The sequence below is a fragment of the Ictalurus punctatus genome, chromosome 27 (assembly GCF_001660625.3).
Source record: "Ictalurus punctatus breed USDA103 chromosome 27, Coco_2.0, whole genome shotgun sequence".
NCBI classification, from domain to species: domain Eukaryota; kingdom Metazoa; phylum Chordata; class Actinopteri; order Siluriformes; family Ictaluridae; genus Ictalurus; species Ictalurus punctatus.
The window spans coordinates 9,598,001-9,619,025 of record NC_030442.2 but is presented as its reverse complement, the minus strand read 5'-3'; the positions used below and the strand labels follow the sequence as shown (position 1 = coordinate 9,619,025).

At 38.3% G+C, this 21,025-nt stretch overlaps 2 protein-coding genes across 2 annotated transcripts in view; one reads left to right on the top strand and one right to left on the bottom strand.

Moving 5' to 3' along the window:
• abtb2a (ankyrin repeat and BTB (POZ) domain containing 2a) overlaps positions 1-11,862 on the top strand; it is a 28,846-nt gene extending 16,984 nt beyond the window's left edge. The window contains exons 3-17 of the mRNA XM_017459329.3: positions 1,405-1,612; positions 2,225-2,377; positions 2,470-2,635; positions 3,618-3,707; positions 3,857-3,958; positions 4,081-4,177; positions 4,341-4,473; positions 4,599-4,840; positions 5,444-5,622; positions 5,846-5,951; positions 6,767-6,869; positions 6,976-7,060; positions 7,153-7,221; positions 9,844-9,957; positions 10,577-11,862. Coding sequence (XP_017314818.1) covers positions 1,405-1,612; positions 2,225-2,377; positions 2,470-2,635; positions 3,618-3,707; positions 3,857-3,958; positions 4,081-4,177; positions 4,341-4,473; positions 4,599-4,840; positions 5,444-5,622; positions 5,846-5,951; positions 6,767-6,869; positions 6,976-7,060; positions 7,153-7,221; positions 9,844-9,957; positions 10,577-10,762 — 2,033 coding nt within the window. The 3' untranslated portion in view covers positions 10,763-11,862. The remainder of the gene's footprint in view (positions 1-1,404; positions 1,613-2,224; positions 2,378-2,469; positions 2,636-3,617; positions 3,708-3,856; positions 3,959-4,080; positions 4,178-4,340; positions 4,474-4,598; positions 4,841-5,443; positions 5,623-5,845; positions 5,952-6,766; positions 6,870-6,975; positions 7,061-7,152; positions 7,222-9,843; positions 9,958-10,576) is intronic.
• A 200-nt stretch (positions 11,863-12,062) lies between these two features.
• brsk2b (BR serine/threonine kinase 2b) overlaps positions 12,063-21,025 on the bottom strand; it is a 177,622-nt gene continuing 168,659 nt past the window's right edge. Inside the window, exons 20-21 of the mRNA XM_053676633.1 lie at positions 20,620-20,709; positions 12,063-14,152 (exon numbers count right to left, since the gene is read on the bottom strand). Coding sequence (XP_053532608.1) covers positions 13,977-14,152; positions 20,620-20,709 — 266 coding nt within the window. The 3' untranslated portion in view covers positions 12,063-13,976. The remainder of the gene's footprint in view (positions 14,153-20,619; positions 20,710-21,025) is intronic.

The following is a 21,025-nucleotide window of genomic DNA, read 5'->3' as shown; positions in this document are numbered from 1 at the left end:
GGATATCTGGCTTCCTCTGTTTATCTTCTGCTCATCCTTCTTACGAGAATAACACGAGCCTGGATTTCTACACAAGCAAAGCTGGCAGTATTGATTTAGGTTTCCAGAGTGTGTTTTAAGGCCTGTACTCTATATTTGGTCACATTTCCACCTCTGCCAGGAGTCAATATGAGACACTGTACTGGATTGTGGATTTGTAATGCTATAAGGATGTGAAGGGGCAGAAATTGTGTATCTTCTGATGTCACTTGATGGAAAGGAAATGAATGAGCCGGCTTTAATATTATTTAAGTAGAACCTCTTAATTGTATGTGTGTAAAGGTCTGATATTTTATTACAGTATATCTGACACTTACAGTATATGCAGAGGTAGGTGACGATGATGGATAGATCTTCTTCTTTTCTATAATGTACATATCAGATTTGATCCACTGGAATTGGATCGGAATTTATGTTTAAGGAGCTCACCAGATGCTGCAAGATCGTTTTGATTTTTTCCCCTTCACATAGAGGAGTAGTTTCTGAGTCAACAGTGGCTCCTTTATTTTAAAGGAAGGTAAACCAGATTTAACCTGTTTCACCAAGAAGCATATTTTTTGACTAATTTAACTACAATAATAAAAAATAACTATTACCTATTACTTGATCTTTGGAGTTCTTATACATAGGGGCATTTAAGGTTTTTCTATATTTTAGGATTATTAGAAAAAATGTCCTAAAATCTTCTTGATTAGAACTCCCAGATTTCTAAAAGGATCTTTTTGTGAATGTGAAACCCCTGGAGAACATGCTTGAGAGACAAAACAAGAAACCCTTAAGTGTGTAGGTGGAGTTAATCAACCCATGACTCCGAAAGATTTCAGTGCTTTTTAAATGCTGGTTTATAAATAATTTGTAGGAACATTTAGAACATAGCCATACACACACTTAGGGTCCTTTTATTTTATTCACTTACTAATCCTCAAAAGGGGATTTTCATTTTCATATGTTGGGGTCAGGGGGCACGGTGGCTTAGTGGGTAGCACATTTGCCTCGCACCACCCAGGTTGGGGGTTCGAATTCTTCCTCCACCTCGTGCCTCGGTGGTTTCCTCCAGGTACTCGGGTCCACCCCCCACGCCAGTCCAAAGACATGTGTTGTAGGCTGATTGGCATTTCCAAATTGTTCGTAGTGGGTGAATGTGTGTGAGATTGTGCCCTGTGATGGTTTGACACCCCATCCATTGTGTCCCTTGCCTTGTGCCCCAAGTTCCCTGGGATAGGCTCCAGGCTCTCCTGTGACCCTGTGTAGGATAAGCGGTATGGAAAACGGATGGGTGGATGTTGGGTTCAGAGCACAGCACCTCTGGCGAAGCTGCTCACAAGCCCACATTTGGCAAACAGCCTTCTGTTTTGATGTTCTCAGGTGACCTGGTATCCCGCGCCATGCGCCACATGCAGCGTCTGCTCTCAGGGGGATGCGTCCTCAGTCCTGGCCGTCCCAGCCACAAGCAGCAGCTCTCCTGGTCTCCTGATGCCTTGCACACTCTCTACTATTTCCTACGCAGTCCACAGATGGAGTCTATGGAGAATCCAAACTTGGAGCCACCCAGGATGGCCCTGAGCAAAGAAAGGTGTGTTATAGTACAGAGTACTTTTGCTTACCAGTGAGTGAATGAATGAATGAATGTGCTACTTGTATGTACATTTTTTCCCAGTCGATTTCTTCATGGAATTAGATTTGCCAATGAAATCGTTACATTTTTCCATGTTTTTTTTTTTTTTAAAGTATACATAATTATGTTTTTTTTTTATAGGGATTCCATTTCTGTGAGGATATTATAATGGTAATTCATGTATCAGGGAAATACATCTTTTTGTGTCACAGAATCCGTATGTGGAAATGTCTGCATTTATTCTTGCTGGTGAACGCTGATGACTTTAGCAGGTGTAATCACTTATATTGAGTTTCAGTACAGTAAACACAGTAGCTGCTTTTCTGGCTGGCTTTAGAATGAAGGAAACTGTAGATTTTTTGATGAAATGCAAAATCAAGGTTAAAATGTTTTTGACATTCATGTCACTTTGGCTCATGTCAGAAGTTATTTAGAAGAGTGTGTGCACCACAAGAGAAGAGTGCTGTTACACTTCAACCGTCTGTGGTTAAATTAACACCCCAGGGTGCAAGGTTACTCTATAAGGGATGCAGGAAGCTCAATTAATGGAAGAATCTGTTCTTCATATAGGCCATTCCCTTTACTTCCCCCTCTGATGGAGTGGATGCGTGTTGCAATGGTTCATGCCGAGCATCGGCGGAGTCTGTTAGTGGACAGTGATGATGTGAGACAGACAGCCAGGCTGCTCCTACCCGGACTGGACTGTGAACCCAGACAACTTAAGTATGAAAAATTCTTCATGGTCTTATAAGCGTTCTCTTTCCCATCATAGAAATAACCACATGTCATTTGCTTTGTCTTTCTATCTTTCCTAGGCCAGAGTGCTGTTTCAGCTCCTTTAAGCGTTTGGACTCGAAGTCCGCATTAGATAAGTTCAACCTGGACCTGGGTTTCCGCATGCTCAACTGCGGACGCACGGATCTGATTGGTCAGGCCATCCAGCTGCTAGGTCCTGATGGAGTAGACACTATGGACGATCAGGTTGGAACTATTTCTGTATGAATAACAAACCTTCCACTCCCCTCCCAAACACCCCCTTTCATTCTGAAGCTAATATCCAGGAGTCTGGAAAATATAAACAGAAGCCTAAAATGTGGACACGAGACTGATCCACTGAATGACAATATTATGAATTTTTTTCTTCTGAAATATCTTTGAAAATATTATTATTATTATTATTATTATTATTATTATAATAGGTCTAGAAACACATTTTAACTTTGTAAGCTGCACTCTTAATGAAATAATTGGGCATAGTTTCCAAAATATAGCAATACAACCTAAATAAAATAAAATAAGTAAAACATCTAAAGTCAAATATAACTATGCCCATGATTAAATATTAAAATTGGTCCATAATATTAAGAAAAGCTCCAGCAATATCCTTCTATTTTCCATAGTGATTATCCTACCCAGGGTCCTGGGGAAGCCTGGAGCCTATCCCAGGGAACTCAGAGTACAAGGGGTGCCAACCCATTTCAGGGCATAATCGCACACACATTCACACACCACGAACAATTTGGAAATTCCAGTCAGCCTACAATGCATGTCTTTGGATGGGGGAGGAAACTGGAGTACCCGGAGGAAACCCCCTAAGCACGGGGAGACATGCCAACTCTGTGAACAGGGCGTGGAGGCGGGATTCGAGCTCCCAGCCCTGGAGGTGTGAGGCAAACGAGCTATGACCCCCTTCCAACAATATCAATAAGTGTAAAAAAAAAAAAAAAAAAAATTCTTATAAATGATTATTACAAAGTAATGTAGTGCTAACCATGCTGATCACGGTTTTTGTCACTTGGAAATTTGCACTTTTGGGTGGGGAAAGTGTAAATATAGTACCCTAAAGTTTCTATCTAGAATTTAACATGTTTCCCTTTCAGAGATTGTTTCATGTAGAGCCTCTCCAGGAAGATAGAAACTCTTAACTATTCATAAACGATTAATTAACTGTGTGTGTGTTTAGGGCATGACTCCTCTGATGTATGCCTGCTCAGCAGGAGATGAAGCTCTGGTCCACATGCTCATTCACGCAGGCGCTAATCTGGATGTAGGGGTAAACAGTGATACGTACTGTAGAGAGGACTTTGTTATATATAACATTGTTATATATAATTAACATCACATGATTATTTATAATAATATAATAGTGAGTATAATATTGCTTTAACTAGCAATCGTGATTGTTCTTGCCCTTCACTGCAGGTACCAAGCTGCTCATCCAAACACCCATCTGTTCACCCTGACAGTCGCCACTGGGTGGCACTAACCTTCGCTGTGCTGTATGGAAATTTATCAGTGGTACAGGTAAGCTGTAGATCCTCATACGCACATACCCAATGCATTGTATTATTTTTCTAGTGAAAGAAACCTGACAGCAGAGGGTTCTAATGTTTATCATGTTAAATATGAATTTGTAACTATTTCAGCTGCTGTTGGATATGGGGGCCGATGTGGAGGGCCGTGATCACAAGAGCGGGCACCAGTGCTCAGCAGAGACACCGCTGCAGCTGGCATCTGCTGCAGGTACGAATTGCGCATAAAGGAATAGTGAACACGCAAACTTGGTTAACAACTTAGTTTTATATGTAAATGTGACACAGCTTTTCAAAAAGTTTTACTACAATTATTTATTTATTTATTTATTTTTGTATGTATGTATGTATGTATTTTTTGGGGATGGGTTTAGGAAACTATGAGATGGTCAGCCTGCTCTTGTCCCGTGGTGCAGACCCCATGTTTCGAGTGCACAGCGGGAGTTCTCTGACATCACTGTATGAGGATATGAACTGCTTCAGTCAAGCTGCAGCACATGGACACAGGTAGATTATTAACAATATAGTATTTGGAGTCCAAGCTTATTTTGCATATTCACCCATTCACACTAGCAAAAGGCATGCCATGCAATGCCAAAGTCTGCTTTTTCTCATGCTGTTGTCTGTGTTAGGAACGTGCTGAGGAAGCTACTGAGCCAGCCCAGGCGGCTGCAGGAGGATGTGCTTTCTCTGGAGGAGATTCTGGCTGAAGGTGTGGAACAGGTACAGAGGCCAGAGCGTCACTCTATATCCACTCCCAGTGCGGGGATAGTCCCACCGCTGACCAAGGCCCGAATCCGAGCCCTGCAGGAGGCCAGCCTTCACAGCGCAGAGCACGGCTACCTGGATGTCACCATGGAGCTTCGAGCACTGGGTATGGCCTGAAGCAGGAGCTGTCTACATGAAGATGGGTAGAAAGGCAGACTGGTAGTTAGACAGGTGGACATACAGACAGATGGGTAGACAGGCCATACTGATGGGTAGAGAGGTAGACATAGACAAGTAGACAGGAAGACAAGTAGGCAAGTAAACAGACTGATAGTCAGACAGGTGGACATATAAATAGATGGGTAGACAGGCAGACAGATGGGTTGAAATATATAATAATTACAGTAGTTAGGCATCCAGACAAATAATAAATTTGGATAGACAAACAAATGTACAGAAATGTAACCAAACAATGTAGATGAGTGGAATGACAAATGGATAGATTAGACAGGCAAATGAATAGGCCAATAGATAAGCAGATGGACAAACATAAAAAACAGACAGCTGGACATGCAGATAAACAGAAATACAAACAGCTTGTTGAGAGTATGGAGGTTAACAATACAAGAGTCCTTATTAAGGTGTCCCATACAAAACACAGACATGTAACTTAATATTTCTATGTACTTTCAGATAGATTTAACACGTGTGTGTGTGTGTGTGTGTGTGTGTGTGTGTGTGTGTGTGTGTGTGTGTGTGTTCGTTCCAGGTGTACCATGGAGGTTACACATGTGGCTGGAGTCTCTGCACGCAGCACAGCTTCAGTCCAGAGCTGAGTTAACTCTCTCCCTCCTGAACGACTTCAGCTCTCTGTGGGAGGAGAAACACTGCGAGGATCTGATCTCTGATGGCCTTCCACTGCTCTTCTCCATCATCGCAACCACCAAGGTAAATAAATCTAACAAACAGGCAAGACTTTCAACACAGATTAAGTCTGTTTATGAACTAAATCACACTTCCAGTAGAAATGTTTATATATTTGATCTGGTAAGCACAATCAGGCTTCACTGGAGCACTACTCCCTTTTTACCTCTTTGTTTAAACAGTGTTTATAATAACAGACTTTGCCAGTGGTAGCTGTAAGCTTACAAATGTCTGTTTTCCCCTTCAGAATAAAGAGATCCGTGAGAAGCTGGGATCTGTGTTTAGTCACTGCTTTGGCTCTGCTCCTCTGCCTCCTATTCCAGACCTGAGGAACACATCAGCAGCTCAGCTGGGTAAGACACTTCAGCTCATACTCACAGATTTATGATCAATCACAAGCCTATCCTGTATATTCCTACATGTGATCCAAACACCATGGAATAACCTTTGCATTTAAGACATTATGTAAATAATAAAACGCTGCGTGCTATTATAGGAAAACAATCAGTGATTGGGTGACGAGGTGCAACCCATTTTATTTCTCTTATACCATTAAAAAATGCCAATGAATACATTTTTTAAAAATGAATTAAGGAATGACTCGTTGAACTTTTTTTTTAAATCAGTGTATAGTTACATTTTAATGATTTGTAACTTCCGTGAAACAAGATAGTTCATCAGTCTTCTTTTTTTCTGTTTCATGAAGTCACTTATGTTACCAAGAAACCACAAACCTTCATGCTGAAAGCATTACCTGTAATTTTTGAAGTGCTTTCAGAAATGCCTCTTTACAGAAAGCCTCACCATATCAACGATTACACATGATTTATTTTTTATCTATTTATGTGGAGCGTACACCAATACAAGTCCCTGTGTCAGTAGAAATAATAACATAGTAGAACAAGTATGCTAATATAATATTTACAGCTGCTGTTACTGTATATAAAATTAATCAACCCCTTCTGACCAGTGTTTTTTCTGCTTCATATTAACCCCTATTTCCCCGAAATATAGCTCTCATTATCATATGAATCCACATTTCCCAAAGACGAATCTTCAGTACTCCCCCACAAGTTCAAAATATGAAAGATTAGAATAGTTTTGATTATTTCCCATTGGGCTTGGCAAATATCATAAATCTAATGCAAAATGCCTTGCTGACCAACAGACATCCATTTCCTGAATAACTCCGAGATGTCAGATGTGACGTTCCTGGTGGAAGGCAGGCCATTCTACGCACACAGAGTGCTCCTCATGTCTGCATCACAGAGGTTGGATATTAAAACAAGCTCAGCTTTACAAGCAATACCACTGCATGCTAGTGATTATGTAATTATACAGTATACTCAAACGTCCGCTCCTTGTGTCCCAAATAAGGTTCAAAGATTTGCTCAGCTTTAACGAATCAAATGGCACAGATCATATTGTCGAGATCACGGACATCAAGCACAGCACTTTTCAGGTGAAACAACAAGCAAAACGCAACACCGTGACATAAACAGTGTTTAAATTAATATTTTTTTGTTTACAAAAAGCTTAAAATTGGTATTTCAGATGCTGATGTCTCACCTGTATGGTGGAGGAGCAGAGAACTCGGATGCAGCCGTCTCTGATATGTTAGAGGTGAGAGAACCTTCAACTATATCTATCAATCAAGTCTGCATGTGGAGCACTGGAGGCTCAGTACCGGTATCACTGAATTATGTACCACAACACTGTTGAATTATTGATTCTGATTGGTCAGATGGTGCTGATGAATTTTCTCAGAAAGTATTTCTGGCTGCAAGGTTTATATTAATGCTCTCGATCTAATACATTATTGTTTCTATAGTAACAGCACATTCACAAGGACCCGCACGGCAGACGTGCCACAAAAATAGACTTAAAAATTGTAATTGTTGATGGTGAAATATATTTAGCATTTTTGGAAGGAGTCTCCAGTGTCAGTGGTTTGTAACAGTCAGAGGTAAAGCTGTAACGTTTCTGAGGTGGGGCAGTTTGCATAAACGAGAGCTTTGCACGTTGCAGTTTCTCAGTAACATGACAAGCTGCAATTTTGTCTTTTATTAATGTCGAGTAAGAAAAAAAGAGGTTGCTGAATGAATAACTGTATACATCAATGCAAGTGATTGTTTTGTGGATGTTCTATAAAGTACACTACATCATTCTATGTGTGTACGTCTGAGTGTATGACTGTTTGAGTGAATGAATGAATGAATGATAAAAAGTACATTACATCATTCTATCTATGTATGACTGTATGCATGAATGTATTAATGACTGAAAGTATGTATGACTGTATGTATGAAGGAATGTATGAATGACTGTATGTACGTATATATGTATGTATGCCTGTAAGAATGTATGTATATATGTATGTATGCGGGATTTTTAATTGACTATATGTATGTATGTATGTATGTATGTATGCCTGTATGAATGAATGACTGTATGTATGAATGTATGCCTGTATGAATGTATGATTGTATGAATGATGACTGTATGTATGTATGTATGTATGTATGTATGTATGTATATATGTATGTATGAATATATGAATGACTATCTGAATGAATGTCTGAATGTATGCATGTATGATTGTATGAATGAATGTATGAATGACTATCTGAATGAATGTCTGAATGTATGTATGTATGTATGTATGAATGAATGTCTGAATGACTGCATGGATGTATGTATGGCTGTATGAATGAATGTATGAATGACTATCTGAATGAATGTCTGAATGTATGTATGTATGTATGTATGAATGGATGTCTGAATGACTGCTTGGATGTATGTATGGCTGTATGAATGACTGCATGTATGAATGTCTGTATGTATGAATGAATTAATGAATGACTGTATGTATGTATGACTGTATGAATGAAAGAATTAATGAAAACACTCCAGAATGTGTTATTAGAAACTGTTTCATGTCAGGCCACATCACACCACTATGCCATTGATTATTTTAAGTAAATACTGGTCTGGGGCCCAATTTGTACAAAAAAAGCCTTGCCCAATCCCCAAAAGAAATGCATTTCCAGTAAACTAATTAGAGTAAAGTAATTCTCTAGTGTTTTGTATATGTGCGTGTTTTGTAACATAATCTCTATCCACTGCGTCTGTAGCATATTTGTAATTACTATAGCTAAGAATTTTGGTACATTTTCCTGTTCTGAGAAAAGAACTCACTATAATGGAAGCCTGAGGGCAGTTATTGAACTTTGCTGTGATAATCTAATGCAAATTCAAAATTCCACCCATGAATCTAACAATAAATGTCTCAGGATGACACAGATATGAAATAATGTTCTTGTGTACAGTAGTTGTATCAAGGTTTTGTGGTACCTATGAACAATTAGATCCACACAGCTAGACTGTTTACACATAACCTGAAATTATTAACTCACAAAAAGTAGTCCCATCTTAGAATGAAGAACTGATACACATTTAGAGCTTCAATTAAAAAAAAAAAAAAAAAAAGCATTGCTGGAAGACTCCACAAATATGCATTTTGCATAAATTTGTATAGACTACATAAAAAAACTGGCCCTATCCTGCGCTCATACTGGCAGCCATTTATCGTCTTACATCACTCAACATGCTGTACGGTTCTTACTTGTGGCTGTTCCTGTTTTAGTTTACTGATGTTTATCACTTCAGTGTTAGAATCAAGCTAATCTGATATCCACACAAGCTAGCTACAGAACATACCACTCAAAATCACAATTCAGATGACTAAATCTAAAATACTGTGTAGAAAATGCATGCATGTAGTACATCACCGTCTCCTAGTGTCAATGTTTCTCTCTTAACGATTTCTGCTGCCTGTGTTACAGGTTTAAAATGACTTGATGTATCGGGTAAACCGAACGTTTTGAGAATGTAGCACTAAAACAAGTAGAAATAAATATATGGAACAAAAAAACACTGATGTTTCCCAGGAAAAGAAACATCATGACACCGTCACTCACTCCTATTTGTAGCCGCCAAAATGCATCACTTCTCATTAGCAGAAAGTAAAATGTAAGCTGAACTTGGTGTGGTCTCTCCTACTTTTCATTACTTAGCCTTATTACTACACATAAGTTTTGAATTAATAGGTTTTCTCTTCTTTTCTCAGTAAAGGAAATTATTTTCAGTGCTAATCACACATAGTTAGAGATACAGTAGTGATTACGCTGGAGTATCTGTATATGGGTTAATTCATCATGGATGTCTTTTTTTTTTTTTTTCCAGCTCCTGCCAGTGGCTGACTCCTTCCAGCTCGGGGCTCTGAAGAGGGTGTGTGAAATACACAGCGCTGAGAGGATGACCGTCCAAAATGCCGTGTCCATCTTCCATGCAGCTGTGGTGAGAACACTTATCTCAAGCCACATCTGCAAAATAAAACTCACTGTTTGTTTCTTAGTCCGAACTGGTTTTAACAGTAATTACTTACATGCCTGGGTTGCCAATAAAGTACTGTAAAATTGACAGTAAACAACTGTAAAACACATTTACAGTACAGAACTGTAATATCTTACATAATATAAAATAACACATAATGAGTACATTCAGTCATTTGGTTGATGCAGGATACAACTGAGCTGAAGGGTCTTGCTCGAGGCAGTTTGATGGTGCTGGGATTTGAACACATGACCACCTTACTGTATCTGACTCAAAACCTTAACCACTGAGCCATAACTAGCTCAACTAACTTGCATTGATTGAATGCAGTGGAGTTTTATCGGAGTTTATTCAGTAGTAGAAGTAGCTGAATCAATGCAAGCGTAACCTTGAGCTCAGTTGTATCCTGCATCAAACAAATGAGCAAGTTATATTTAATTTAATACAACATTAACTTAAAGTAGTACTTCACCGTACAGTTGTTTACTGGAAATTTTGCAGTATTTTACTGACAACCCAAATTTGTTAGAGTGTATAACGTTAATGACATTCTTCCTTGGCATTTGTTGTTTCTTTGTAAAAGGCGAGTGATGCGATGGAGCTGGCTGCCTTCTGCCAAAGCTTCTTCCTGCAGAATATGCCCGTCATGCTGCAGAGACGAGACTTTGAAGAGCTGCTGCTGGGACCCAGGTGCAGAGAAACTCTGGAGGACCTGCAGGAAGCCCTTATCTTCAGACTTCGCTCTCTCTGCCGCTCAGGAACAGGGTGAAGGGAATGGGATAATCCGAGAGTCGGGTCTGGAACGTTGGACAGATAGGCAGTGTCTTCTTTCAGCTTACTTCTCCATGCTGTTGAAGCTGAATCTATCAACTGTCTAGAGGTGCATTTTGGACATTAAACTCATTTATGCAATTTAATACTTTCCTATAAAATGGCACACATACAGTATCCATACAGCAGAAAAGCAGATGCCATACAATAGTGCCCTCTAGTGGATAAAATGTGAATCAAATACTTGTGTTTAAGGTACAGGGTGGCCCAAAAGTCAGAAACCAATGAGAGAAAGACTACATATACTTAATTTTGTATTTATTATTATTATTACTAACAACATATACTCTACATTTGCACCCTTACACTCAGATTCCAATTGGTTCCTGACTTTTCAGACACCCTGTAGTATAACCTGTACATACTTTTCTATACATAGCGTTTTATAGTGTAAATATATGTATTGTGTGTATTACACAAGTGGCATGCTGGTACTTTTTAACCATTTGTAAAGACTAATTTATTGTATATATAATAGTTTGTACTCATGCTTTCTTTATTATTATTATCATTATTATTATTATTATTATTATTGACATTATTACAAATACATGGAAATGGTAAGTTCTAGCACCTTCTTTGGATTTTCCCTATGAGAGTTTTATGTAGAACGTGACACCAGAGGTTTTTTCTTTCAGAAAAGGTTCCCTTTAGAAAGTTAGAACCATTCAACATGCAAAGAACCCTTTTTTAAAAGATTGTCGTCCAGCATTTAACCCATTTATGTGTCCTATTGTTACTCATTTATTTAATCTTTTTAAATTGTATTATGCTGTAACTACAGTGAAAGTATTAGGAAATATTTGACATTACAGCGGTATTGAATGTAAATCTGGACTGACCAGCAAGTTCTAGGTTTTTAAAGGGTTACATTTATGAGCTATTACTAGAAGGGTGTTAGTTTCAGTCCCAGGATTGCCAATGTTAGGCTCAGCTTCATGCTTGGAAAGTATCCTGCCTCACGGTAATCACTTTTGAATAAAATCATCTGCCAAATGTCATTCAAAAGCTTTTCAATAAACAAATTTTCACATCCAAGCTAATCTATACGTTCATGACTGATGCACGAATCCAAAGAATCCAATGGATTTATTTCTGTTTGCACTGAATTCATTCACAGTAGTTACAAGGGGATACATTGTTTTTTTTTGTTGTTGTTTTTGTTTACCTGCTCATATTAAACAATCTGTATTCCAGCTTATATTTTCTCTCAAAGTAGAAAATAGGAAGGATAAGAATAGGTATTGCTTAGTTTATTTCTCTTTATCTGAATTCTGCCGTGTTGTGGATGCGCACCTGCAACAAGGTGGGTTATGACATCAGCACACCCTCTCAGAGAAAACAATACAGAACCGAAGGGACAAAAAATACTAAAGAACAAGAAGGGAATGAGACGTGAACATAAACATAAAAACCAAAAAAAAGTGAAGAGAAAAATAATTCAGTCATTCTGATTAAAAAATGGGGGGAAAAGAGAGGGGGGGAAGCACAAGAGAGGGCAAATTGAACATATACATCATCATCATGCAGAGAAAAGCTGGATGTCTGACATGCAAACGGCAAATACGAGAACACAGCCATGAGCAGGACGATCCCCTTGGTGCCTTAAGAAACTCATTGGCAAAGTTATCTATTTACATCACATGGTTCAAGTGTTTTGATCTGTTTGAACACACACTATGAGATTTAAAAAGTGACAAATAGCAAGAGTTCATAACGTTATACCCGCCCCATCCCGCGTAGAGGCTAAGTCTACATTCTTAAATTACTGGTAAATAATTTAACATATACTACAAGCTCTTTTTCTGCTCAAAGCCAGAAAAGAAAGAGTGCTTTGTTCACAAAATTCAGATGAGTCCTAACAAATAACAAATGACAAAAACAAATGCAAACAATTTGACAAATAGCTCCGATACGAACACTAAACTACTTGAATTTGGTTTATAAATAGTCCCAGCTGCATAAATTAACAAACAATAAGAACAAGAACAAATAAAAACACAATGATAAATAAGTTATAAAATTATACACAATTATGGCCAAAGTTCTCTGAATCCTGCAGATGCTTCTCCAAAAAGATTTTTTTTTCTTCAAAAATGCAAAATGGACATCAAAAGTAAATCATTCTGCATCATTTCATTCAAAGGTGACAAAATATTTCATCACTACATGGAGAGAAAAAAAAAAGGCAACATAATCAGTCCAAGCAGAGTCACAACTAGACGAGGTTTACATAAAGAACATACTGTATTACAGGCTGTACAAGAGAATAGAGCATTTACTGAAACATTTCCCCTTTCTGATCCCATCCCAAAGCACCCCGGAATAGGCTCGGCCATATTATTTTCCAAATAAGATTTCAAAATCTTGTACAGCAATGACACAGAGTTCATAAAATAGTTCAATTCTGTCATTCATAAAGAAACACTACATCGAAAAGAATTACAATCTAACGAGAGTCCGTGTGGGCTGCTCCTCAAATGCCTTAATGTCCACTTCACCCTCTGCTTCTTCTTCTCAGTGTGTGAGTGTGTGTGTGTAAAGGGGATAAACAACAGCCAATAGAGAGAATACAGAGATTAAAGGAATATGAAATGCCATGAAATAAGAATTGCAACATTTGTGGATTAGATTTTTTTTAAGGCTTTTGTCAATTTTTCAGACAGATGTAGCTCTGAGTAAGAGAGAAGAAGGTGAACGGTGAATGAATCACGTTGGTTTGGTGCGAATCGGTGTTGAGGAGCATCCATCCGTAGCTTGTACTTGCTGTGTAATGTGCCTTCCATCAACATACTGTACACGAAGCTCATGCGAGAGCAGCAGTCGGGTTCTAACACGTTTTCTGGATAATCCCTGGCAGCAGAAATGTGCAAAAGGCATCACAAAATGGAACAGAAAGACACAAGAAACATGAAATGCAATGCAAGAGAGTAATAAGACATTTTGGTAAAGAATCAAAGAACATCCAGATGTGCCTCCAGTTGATGTTCTACTGCAGGAATCATCCCAAGGTAAAAAAAAAAAAAAAAAAAAAAAAAAGTTTATTAAGGGTTTTGATTGACTTTTATCAAGTCAAGAGTGTTGTGGATATTTATTTAGAAATTAAAGAGTGGACTAGAAAAAAATCTAGTCATCTACTAACACTCCTGGTTTTAAGGCTGCTCCTGTGTCCCGACTGAAGGTATCACCCTGGTTTTGTCTTTGCTCTTGGAGGCATTAGAGTCGGACTTCTGCTGCTTGGGCGTGCCGGGGGGCTGTGACACCTGCCCGGACTTCTCGTCTGAAAAGAGCTGTTTAATTACGTCAAAGAAGCTAGTCAACGGGCTGCCTGGGTACACACCGGGAAGAGAAGAACGACAGAGAGACAGAGAGAGAGAGTGAACAAACAAATGAACAATGTGGATCACGAGGAAGAGGACACAATGAGAGTGAGGAGACAAGATAAATGAGAAATGTAAAGCCTCGTCACACTCACACTCTCTCTCTCTCTCTCTTTCTCTCTCTCACATACACACGTAACATAGAATCACAGTCTCATCATTCCACAAAACTGAACTATGTCATGAGGCTTTAAACAGTCCCCTATTTGATCTTGTCTGGATGAGATGAAAATAAATGGCATTGTAACTATTCATGTTGACATTTACGGTAGGACCCAGTAAACAGTCTTATCAGTGCAGGCTTTACTTTTGCTTTTATAGTGGTATGTTTGTTTTCAGGTGCATTCACGGTCATGCATTCATGAGACTGCCCTTTAAAGAAATACTTCACTGATTTTCAGCCTACTCCCTAACCAGTGCATCTGTAGTGTATATCTATACTGTATATCTGTACTGTACCACACACACAACAATTTTGACATTTTTCACTGAAAAAGAAGAAAAAAAGAAGAAATGTTTACACAAAATTCACTCATTCATTCGTGCATTGTAAGTGTGCAGTAAGTGCTTTATCCTGGTCAGGGTTGCAGTGCTTGAGCTCATGCAGACTTAGGGGCAATTGAGGATAATCAGCTATCTATCTACTGGCATGCTCCCTTTCAAAGGGAACTCAACATTACGTTTAGTATAACACTATGGACGCTCCCATAGTGTTATGCTAAACACAACGTCTCGTTCCCTTCTCGGGCGTAACCCAGACGTTTTTTAAGAAGTTGGAAGAAAAAAATGGTCACAGGGAGAACATGCCAAACTCCACACAGACATAAACTGAGCTTAGGATCAAACTGAGACAACTGTTACACTAAACACATAAACGGATTTAAAAACTTGTTTAAGTGAGTTTTCTGTGAGGAATTTGATTTTCTTTTGGAACAGTTTTTGACATGGAAGAGTCTTCAGGACATTCGACTTTGCAGTTTCTCAATATCATGCTTTTTTTTTTTGTCTGATTAACTTGAAAACAGAGAAAAGAGAGATTTAGAGCTGAGTAAAACATGTTGAGGTTTGCTATTATAGGAAATAATCCATTTTGGGTGGTAACAGGAACTCTGATAAATTCATCGCATGTCTAAAAGGATGAATTATACAGATTTTATACATATGGCTTCTATATAAGTTTGATTTTAAATTGAATAACAACCGCCTTCCATTACAAATGAGTCTTAAGTAAACAGGTTTTCTTCATAAGGAGACGTGTCAGAAAAACTGTCCAATGGAATTCGAACACACGCTATAGATACACATGCAGAAGTTCAAGATCAGGTGGAAAAACCCTGGAGAATTCCTTTAAGTGTAAATAGCAGTATTCTTTTAAAGGTGCAGTGCAACACTCCAACACGTCAAAACCAAACCATTCTGTACAAATGGGCGAACATTTAAGGGGGGGGGGGGGGGGGGGGGGGGGGCAACACAATGTGCCTTAATAAAGCATCAGGCCACCATGAGCCATCAGAACAGCCAGAAAAAATACTTTTTCAGTTGGTGTTTTGATGATGGTGGTGCAGAGCGCTGTCTAACATGTCCCACTGTCTACAATCTCCCATAGGTGATCAACTGGTTTGAGAGCTGGTGATTGTGAATGTCATACCATATATGGTATGTGGTAGGACTAAAGCTTGGGCTTGGACTTTTTTGCACACCACCCACTACCTCAGCCTGATGTTACACAGTAGATATGGCGCAAACAACTACACACATCTGCACCTTATTCAAAATACAGCCGTAACTGATCTTTGCATCCCTTATATCATATTTAAAAAATATTTTTTTTCTTTCCTACCTGGTATAGTGGTAAATTCTGGTTTACGTACATTCTATTTTTATGTCACAGGCAATAAAAAAAAAGCATTTCACCGCACGTCGTACTGTGTATGGTTGTGTATATGTGACCAATAAAATTTTAATCGGAATTTAATTTACATCATTTTTATACTCATCAAATCATTCAGCCAGCACTTGTGCCCTGTGAATGAGCAGGGGATCATCCTGGAAGAGACCACCATCAGGATAGAAATGTTAGGATTGGATAAAGATGATCAGGTGAACTTCTCTATAAGGGGACAAGTAAAACCTCACCACCTATCGAATAATATTCACCTATTTATATAAAACCTGGAAAATAAAATCAAAAAGTCTTCAGAATGTTTTGGGTGAACTTAGGACAGGCTATAATTATGAGATCTATATCGTGAGAGATCTCTCTCTCTCTCCCTCTCTCTCGCCTTTAAACTGTAGACGAGCGAGCACTACAGAAGATTGTTTCAATTGCAGCACTTGTCTCTGTATCAGGCCTTTTTTCCCCATTGCTGCTGAATCTGAACTGCATTCTTTTCACACAGTTCCATCTAACACCTAGAGACTCTGGTCCATTTGCTCTGGAGGAAAATTCCATGAATGTGCCGTGACCCAAAGATACCTACCACAAGCCGACCTTTCTGCTTATCCTCTGCTCTTTAAATAAATCAATCAATTAATTAATTAATGCTACTTTTATGCACTGTAATCATTTTTAGGCTACTGAAAGATGCTATACAAATCAAATGTATTATTAATACTGCTATCTAGCACAGCTGAGTCATTGTAGATGTATATGGTGCAATCCAGTGGCCTCAGTGATACAACTGATTATTGTATGCGATTTAAAGCTACATTAATTATGCAATGCCTTTTGAATCATTAAAATTGTCACTGATCTCCTTGCAATTTAGCTGATTATAGCAAGTAAAACTTGAATAATAGAACACCCCTTGACTCGTTATATTCCTTGCATAAGATAAATGCTGGATGCAGGACATTTAAATATTCATAGCATAAACACGGCTCTAAAAGAGTGCAATGTTAATAGTGTGGCACTGCTTTATCTAACAAGCTGCTAGTTAAGTGGTTAAGTAGGTCACAGAGACAGCAATACCCTTCCAAAGCGTGTTTGAATCTATACAGTGGGACATGAAATAGACAGCAAGTCAGCACAGGATAACAACACAATTATAATCCAAAATACTCTAGATAAACTCAAATAGAGGCTTAGGATTAAAAAAAAAACTATCATAGTATTCTGAGAGTTCTGATTTAAAAAGCACTCCTTCCGAAGACGGGATGACTGAAAGCTCTAGTTGAGCTCGGCTGCCTCAGAACCTGCACACTGCACCTTAAAGCAGAATGATGCAAGAATTAAACTAAGGCAGGAAAAACACCATAAAGTATGCATGAGTGCCGAAACGCCTTTGGATGGGAGACTTTAAACTTTCATGAATCGAGACTTATGTGAGTGAAAGGAAAGTGTGCACAGATAAAGTGCTCATATTAAGATATAATCGTTATTTAAACTAGTGCTCGAAATAATAATAAAAAAGTGCTACATTCATTATAAATTAGAGAAATCTCTTACCACTCTTGGAATGTTTGCCTGTCAGATCAATAATAGACGTTATAATAACATAATAACACTATTACAACATGGTAATAAAACTCTCAGCTTCATTCACACCACTTAGCATATAATTATTTATGTCTTTTAAAGATACAGTCTGTAATAACAACAGTACTATTTTAAAGGTGTAGTTAGTAATAGCAATAACAGAATTTGTTTAAAGGTGCAGTATGCAATAATAACAGAACTCTTAAAGGTGCAACTTGTCATATTTACAGTACAGGACGCCTTCAAATGTGCAGCTAGTAATACTAACAGTACTCATAAAAAGGTGTAGTTTGTAATAATAGCAGTACTATATTAAAGGTGAAGTGTGTAATAATAGTAGGAATCTTTTAAAGGTGCACTTTGAAATATTAACAACAGAACTCTTATAAAAGTGCACTTTGTAATAACAACAAAGGTACTATTTTAAAGGTGCACAATGAACAATAGCAGGAATCTTTTAAAGGTGCAGTTTGTAATAATAGCAGTACTCTTTTAAAGCTGAAGTTTGTAATAATAGCAATACTCTTTTAAAGCTGAAGTTTGTAATAATAGCAATACTCTTTTAAAGCTGAAGTTTGTAATAACAACAGTATTACTTTAAGGGTGCAGTTTGTAATAATAGCAGTACTCTTTAAAGATGAAGTTTATAATAATAGCAGTACTCTTTAAAGCTGAAGTTTGTAATAATAGCAGTACTCTTTAAAGCAAGAAGTTTGTAATAATAGCAGTACTCTTTTAAAGGTGCATTTTGTAATAACAACAGTATTACTTTAAAGGTGCAGTTTGTAATAATAACATTACAGTTTATAATGCTGATCATTGTTTCTAGACGTGATTATTATATTCCTTAGAAAAATGTGATTTGCAATTTACACACGCAATAGATCTGGTTACTCTCTTCAAGCGTTGACTATTTTCCGGCTCGGAAATTAGCGCTATTCCCAGACGCTCTGTCTGAAACATGGAGAAACTCGAAGGTTAATATTTTCACTGGAACCACAATTCATCTCAGAAGCAGCAGAGGGCACTAAATATTACAAACTGCACCTTTAATATTCCAATGCGTTATTCTAGTATAATAATCCAATGAGTGCACTTCCTGTTCTGTTATCTGTGATCTGAACTGTTTCAGGATCAATTGTGATTTGTCTTGGGTTTCGTGTCTTTGCTGTGCTGCTCTGTGATTACCAGTGCTCACAAGCCATTCATCCATCACATCATGTGCACGTGTGCTTTCAGCTACATGGGAGATGAAGTGAAGTTGCAGGGCTGTGACGGTGACAGAGGAGAGACTGGCAGGATGGTGAGATGACTGAATTCCTCATAACATCTTCCTCATTTTTATGGCCACACCTTAATATTACGTTTAGTCGGAATGTCATCTTTTATATACAATAAGAGATTAGAGGAATTTATCTCAGAGAAGCTACTGACACAGGTGTTGGGTTAGTCTAACCAGAAACAGGGTAGATTACTTTTTTTTTTTAACAGAAAATAAACTTTTTGCTGTTGTGTCTCTGCTTGAGCTACAAACAAGAAATGCTTATTACACGAGAACACAGTTCTTTTTCTCTGGCAGAAACAGCAACTTCAAAGTATTCAATTCTTAGATCAATAAAAACCTTAAAAGTGACCGAAAACTGCATGTAGAAGAGCTTTAACTAGAACAGGCTATCATTTTAACCCATGTGGCCACTAGAGGGAGCTGTTATCAGGTGATTTGGCACAAGCACAAGCACAGCCATGTGATGAGACAGACAGAGATAAAGAACAAAAGGGAATTCCTCTCTTTCCTAATCCGTTCTTCGTCTCCAAGTGGACCCGGAGTGTGTCCTACCAATACGGCTTTTCAAAACTCCTTTTTCAAAATCCTTTTATAGAATATATAGACTTTCGTTATGAGGATACAGGGGGAGCTGTCACTCTAAAAGAAATTTAAAGGTAAATATCCAAATCTGTTCCAAATATGTGCCCATTGAATTTGCTGATGAGTGTGTGCACATGTGGGAGAGAGAGAGAGAGAGAGAGAGAGAGAGAGTGAGAGAGAGCAAGAGAGAGAGAGAGAGGGAGAGAGAGAGAGCAAGAGAGTGAGGGAGCAAGAGGGAGAATGAATGAATAAGGGTTTCAGTGCGGTTCAGTGCTCTCGGCTCAGGTCAAATAGGCATTCGTCTCATCTTGGTATTAGAAACAATTTCAAATACTGAAAAAACACAGAAAACCGCAAAACAGAAACTACATTAAAGCTGAAGTCTGTAATATTTTAAACTGTTTTAAGACTTGTGTCATACTGTGCACTCAATATAATCTACATCATAAAAACAAGGATGCATAATATAACCATGAGCATTATATTAGATATTTCCTGATATTAGTGTTTTGATTGACATTTTTCTGGCCCGGAAATTAGTGCCATCCCTAGCTAGAATATGTGTATTTTCTTTAAAAGGCCACATATGACTCTTCCTCAGTTTTAAAAGACAGAAAAGTAAAAGACTAGTTAATATTTTCAATGAAACTGCAATTCATGGTACAGGAAGCAAGTGGATGTAAAAATGACCAAATGCTCATTTAAGCTCTAATATACAGTAATTATAGTGTTTCTTCTGTCGGTATGTTGTATCCTGTGAAGGCTCTTATTCTCAATATACACACTGCAGAATACATTTGAAATGATCTCCAGTACATAAAACATTTCCAACACATTAAAACACCTATTTGACCTTGGTGAGTGCAAAGTGCTGCATTCAAGGTGCTGGAGCATGGTGGGCTGGACGCCATGCATGCGGCCGATGCTGTGTCGGAAAGCAGGAGAGAAAGAGGTGAAGAGAGAGAGAGATAAGGAAAGACAAATAGAGAGAGAAAAAGGAGAGAGAGAGAGAGAGAGAGAGAGAGAGAGAGCGGTGGCGGTGTGTGTTGGCGGACGGATTTTCTGCTCACCAGACAGCTGCTGGACAGCAGGCTGGTCATGTGTAGTTAACAACTGAGCCTGAATCGTCTCCACAACTCGCTTGAAACGTCGGCTGGGACCTGCCGGAACACACATACACACATTTTCAAAGCTGTTTAACTATATGGTCTGCTATATGAAATTAGAATATAATCCAGTAAATAGAATACACTGCCATATACGTTTAGTATATTAAATATTTGTAATGTATTGCACGATTCCATCTAATTAAATGAATGCATACATTCTATGCTGTTGTGTGTCAGCTTTATTCCCCTTAGCAACAGCCTCATAAAGTCTAATGGGTTCATGGTGCATGTTATGGTGTGGTGGCCAACGGCTCACTTTCTGATGCACACATTAAGTTCAGTGACTCATAGAGCAACATTTCCCCTC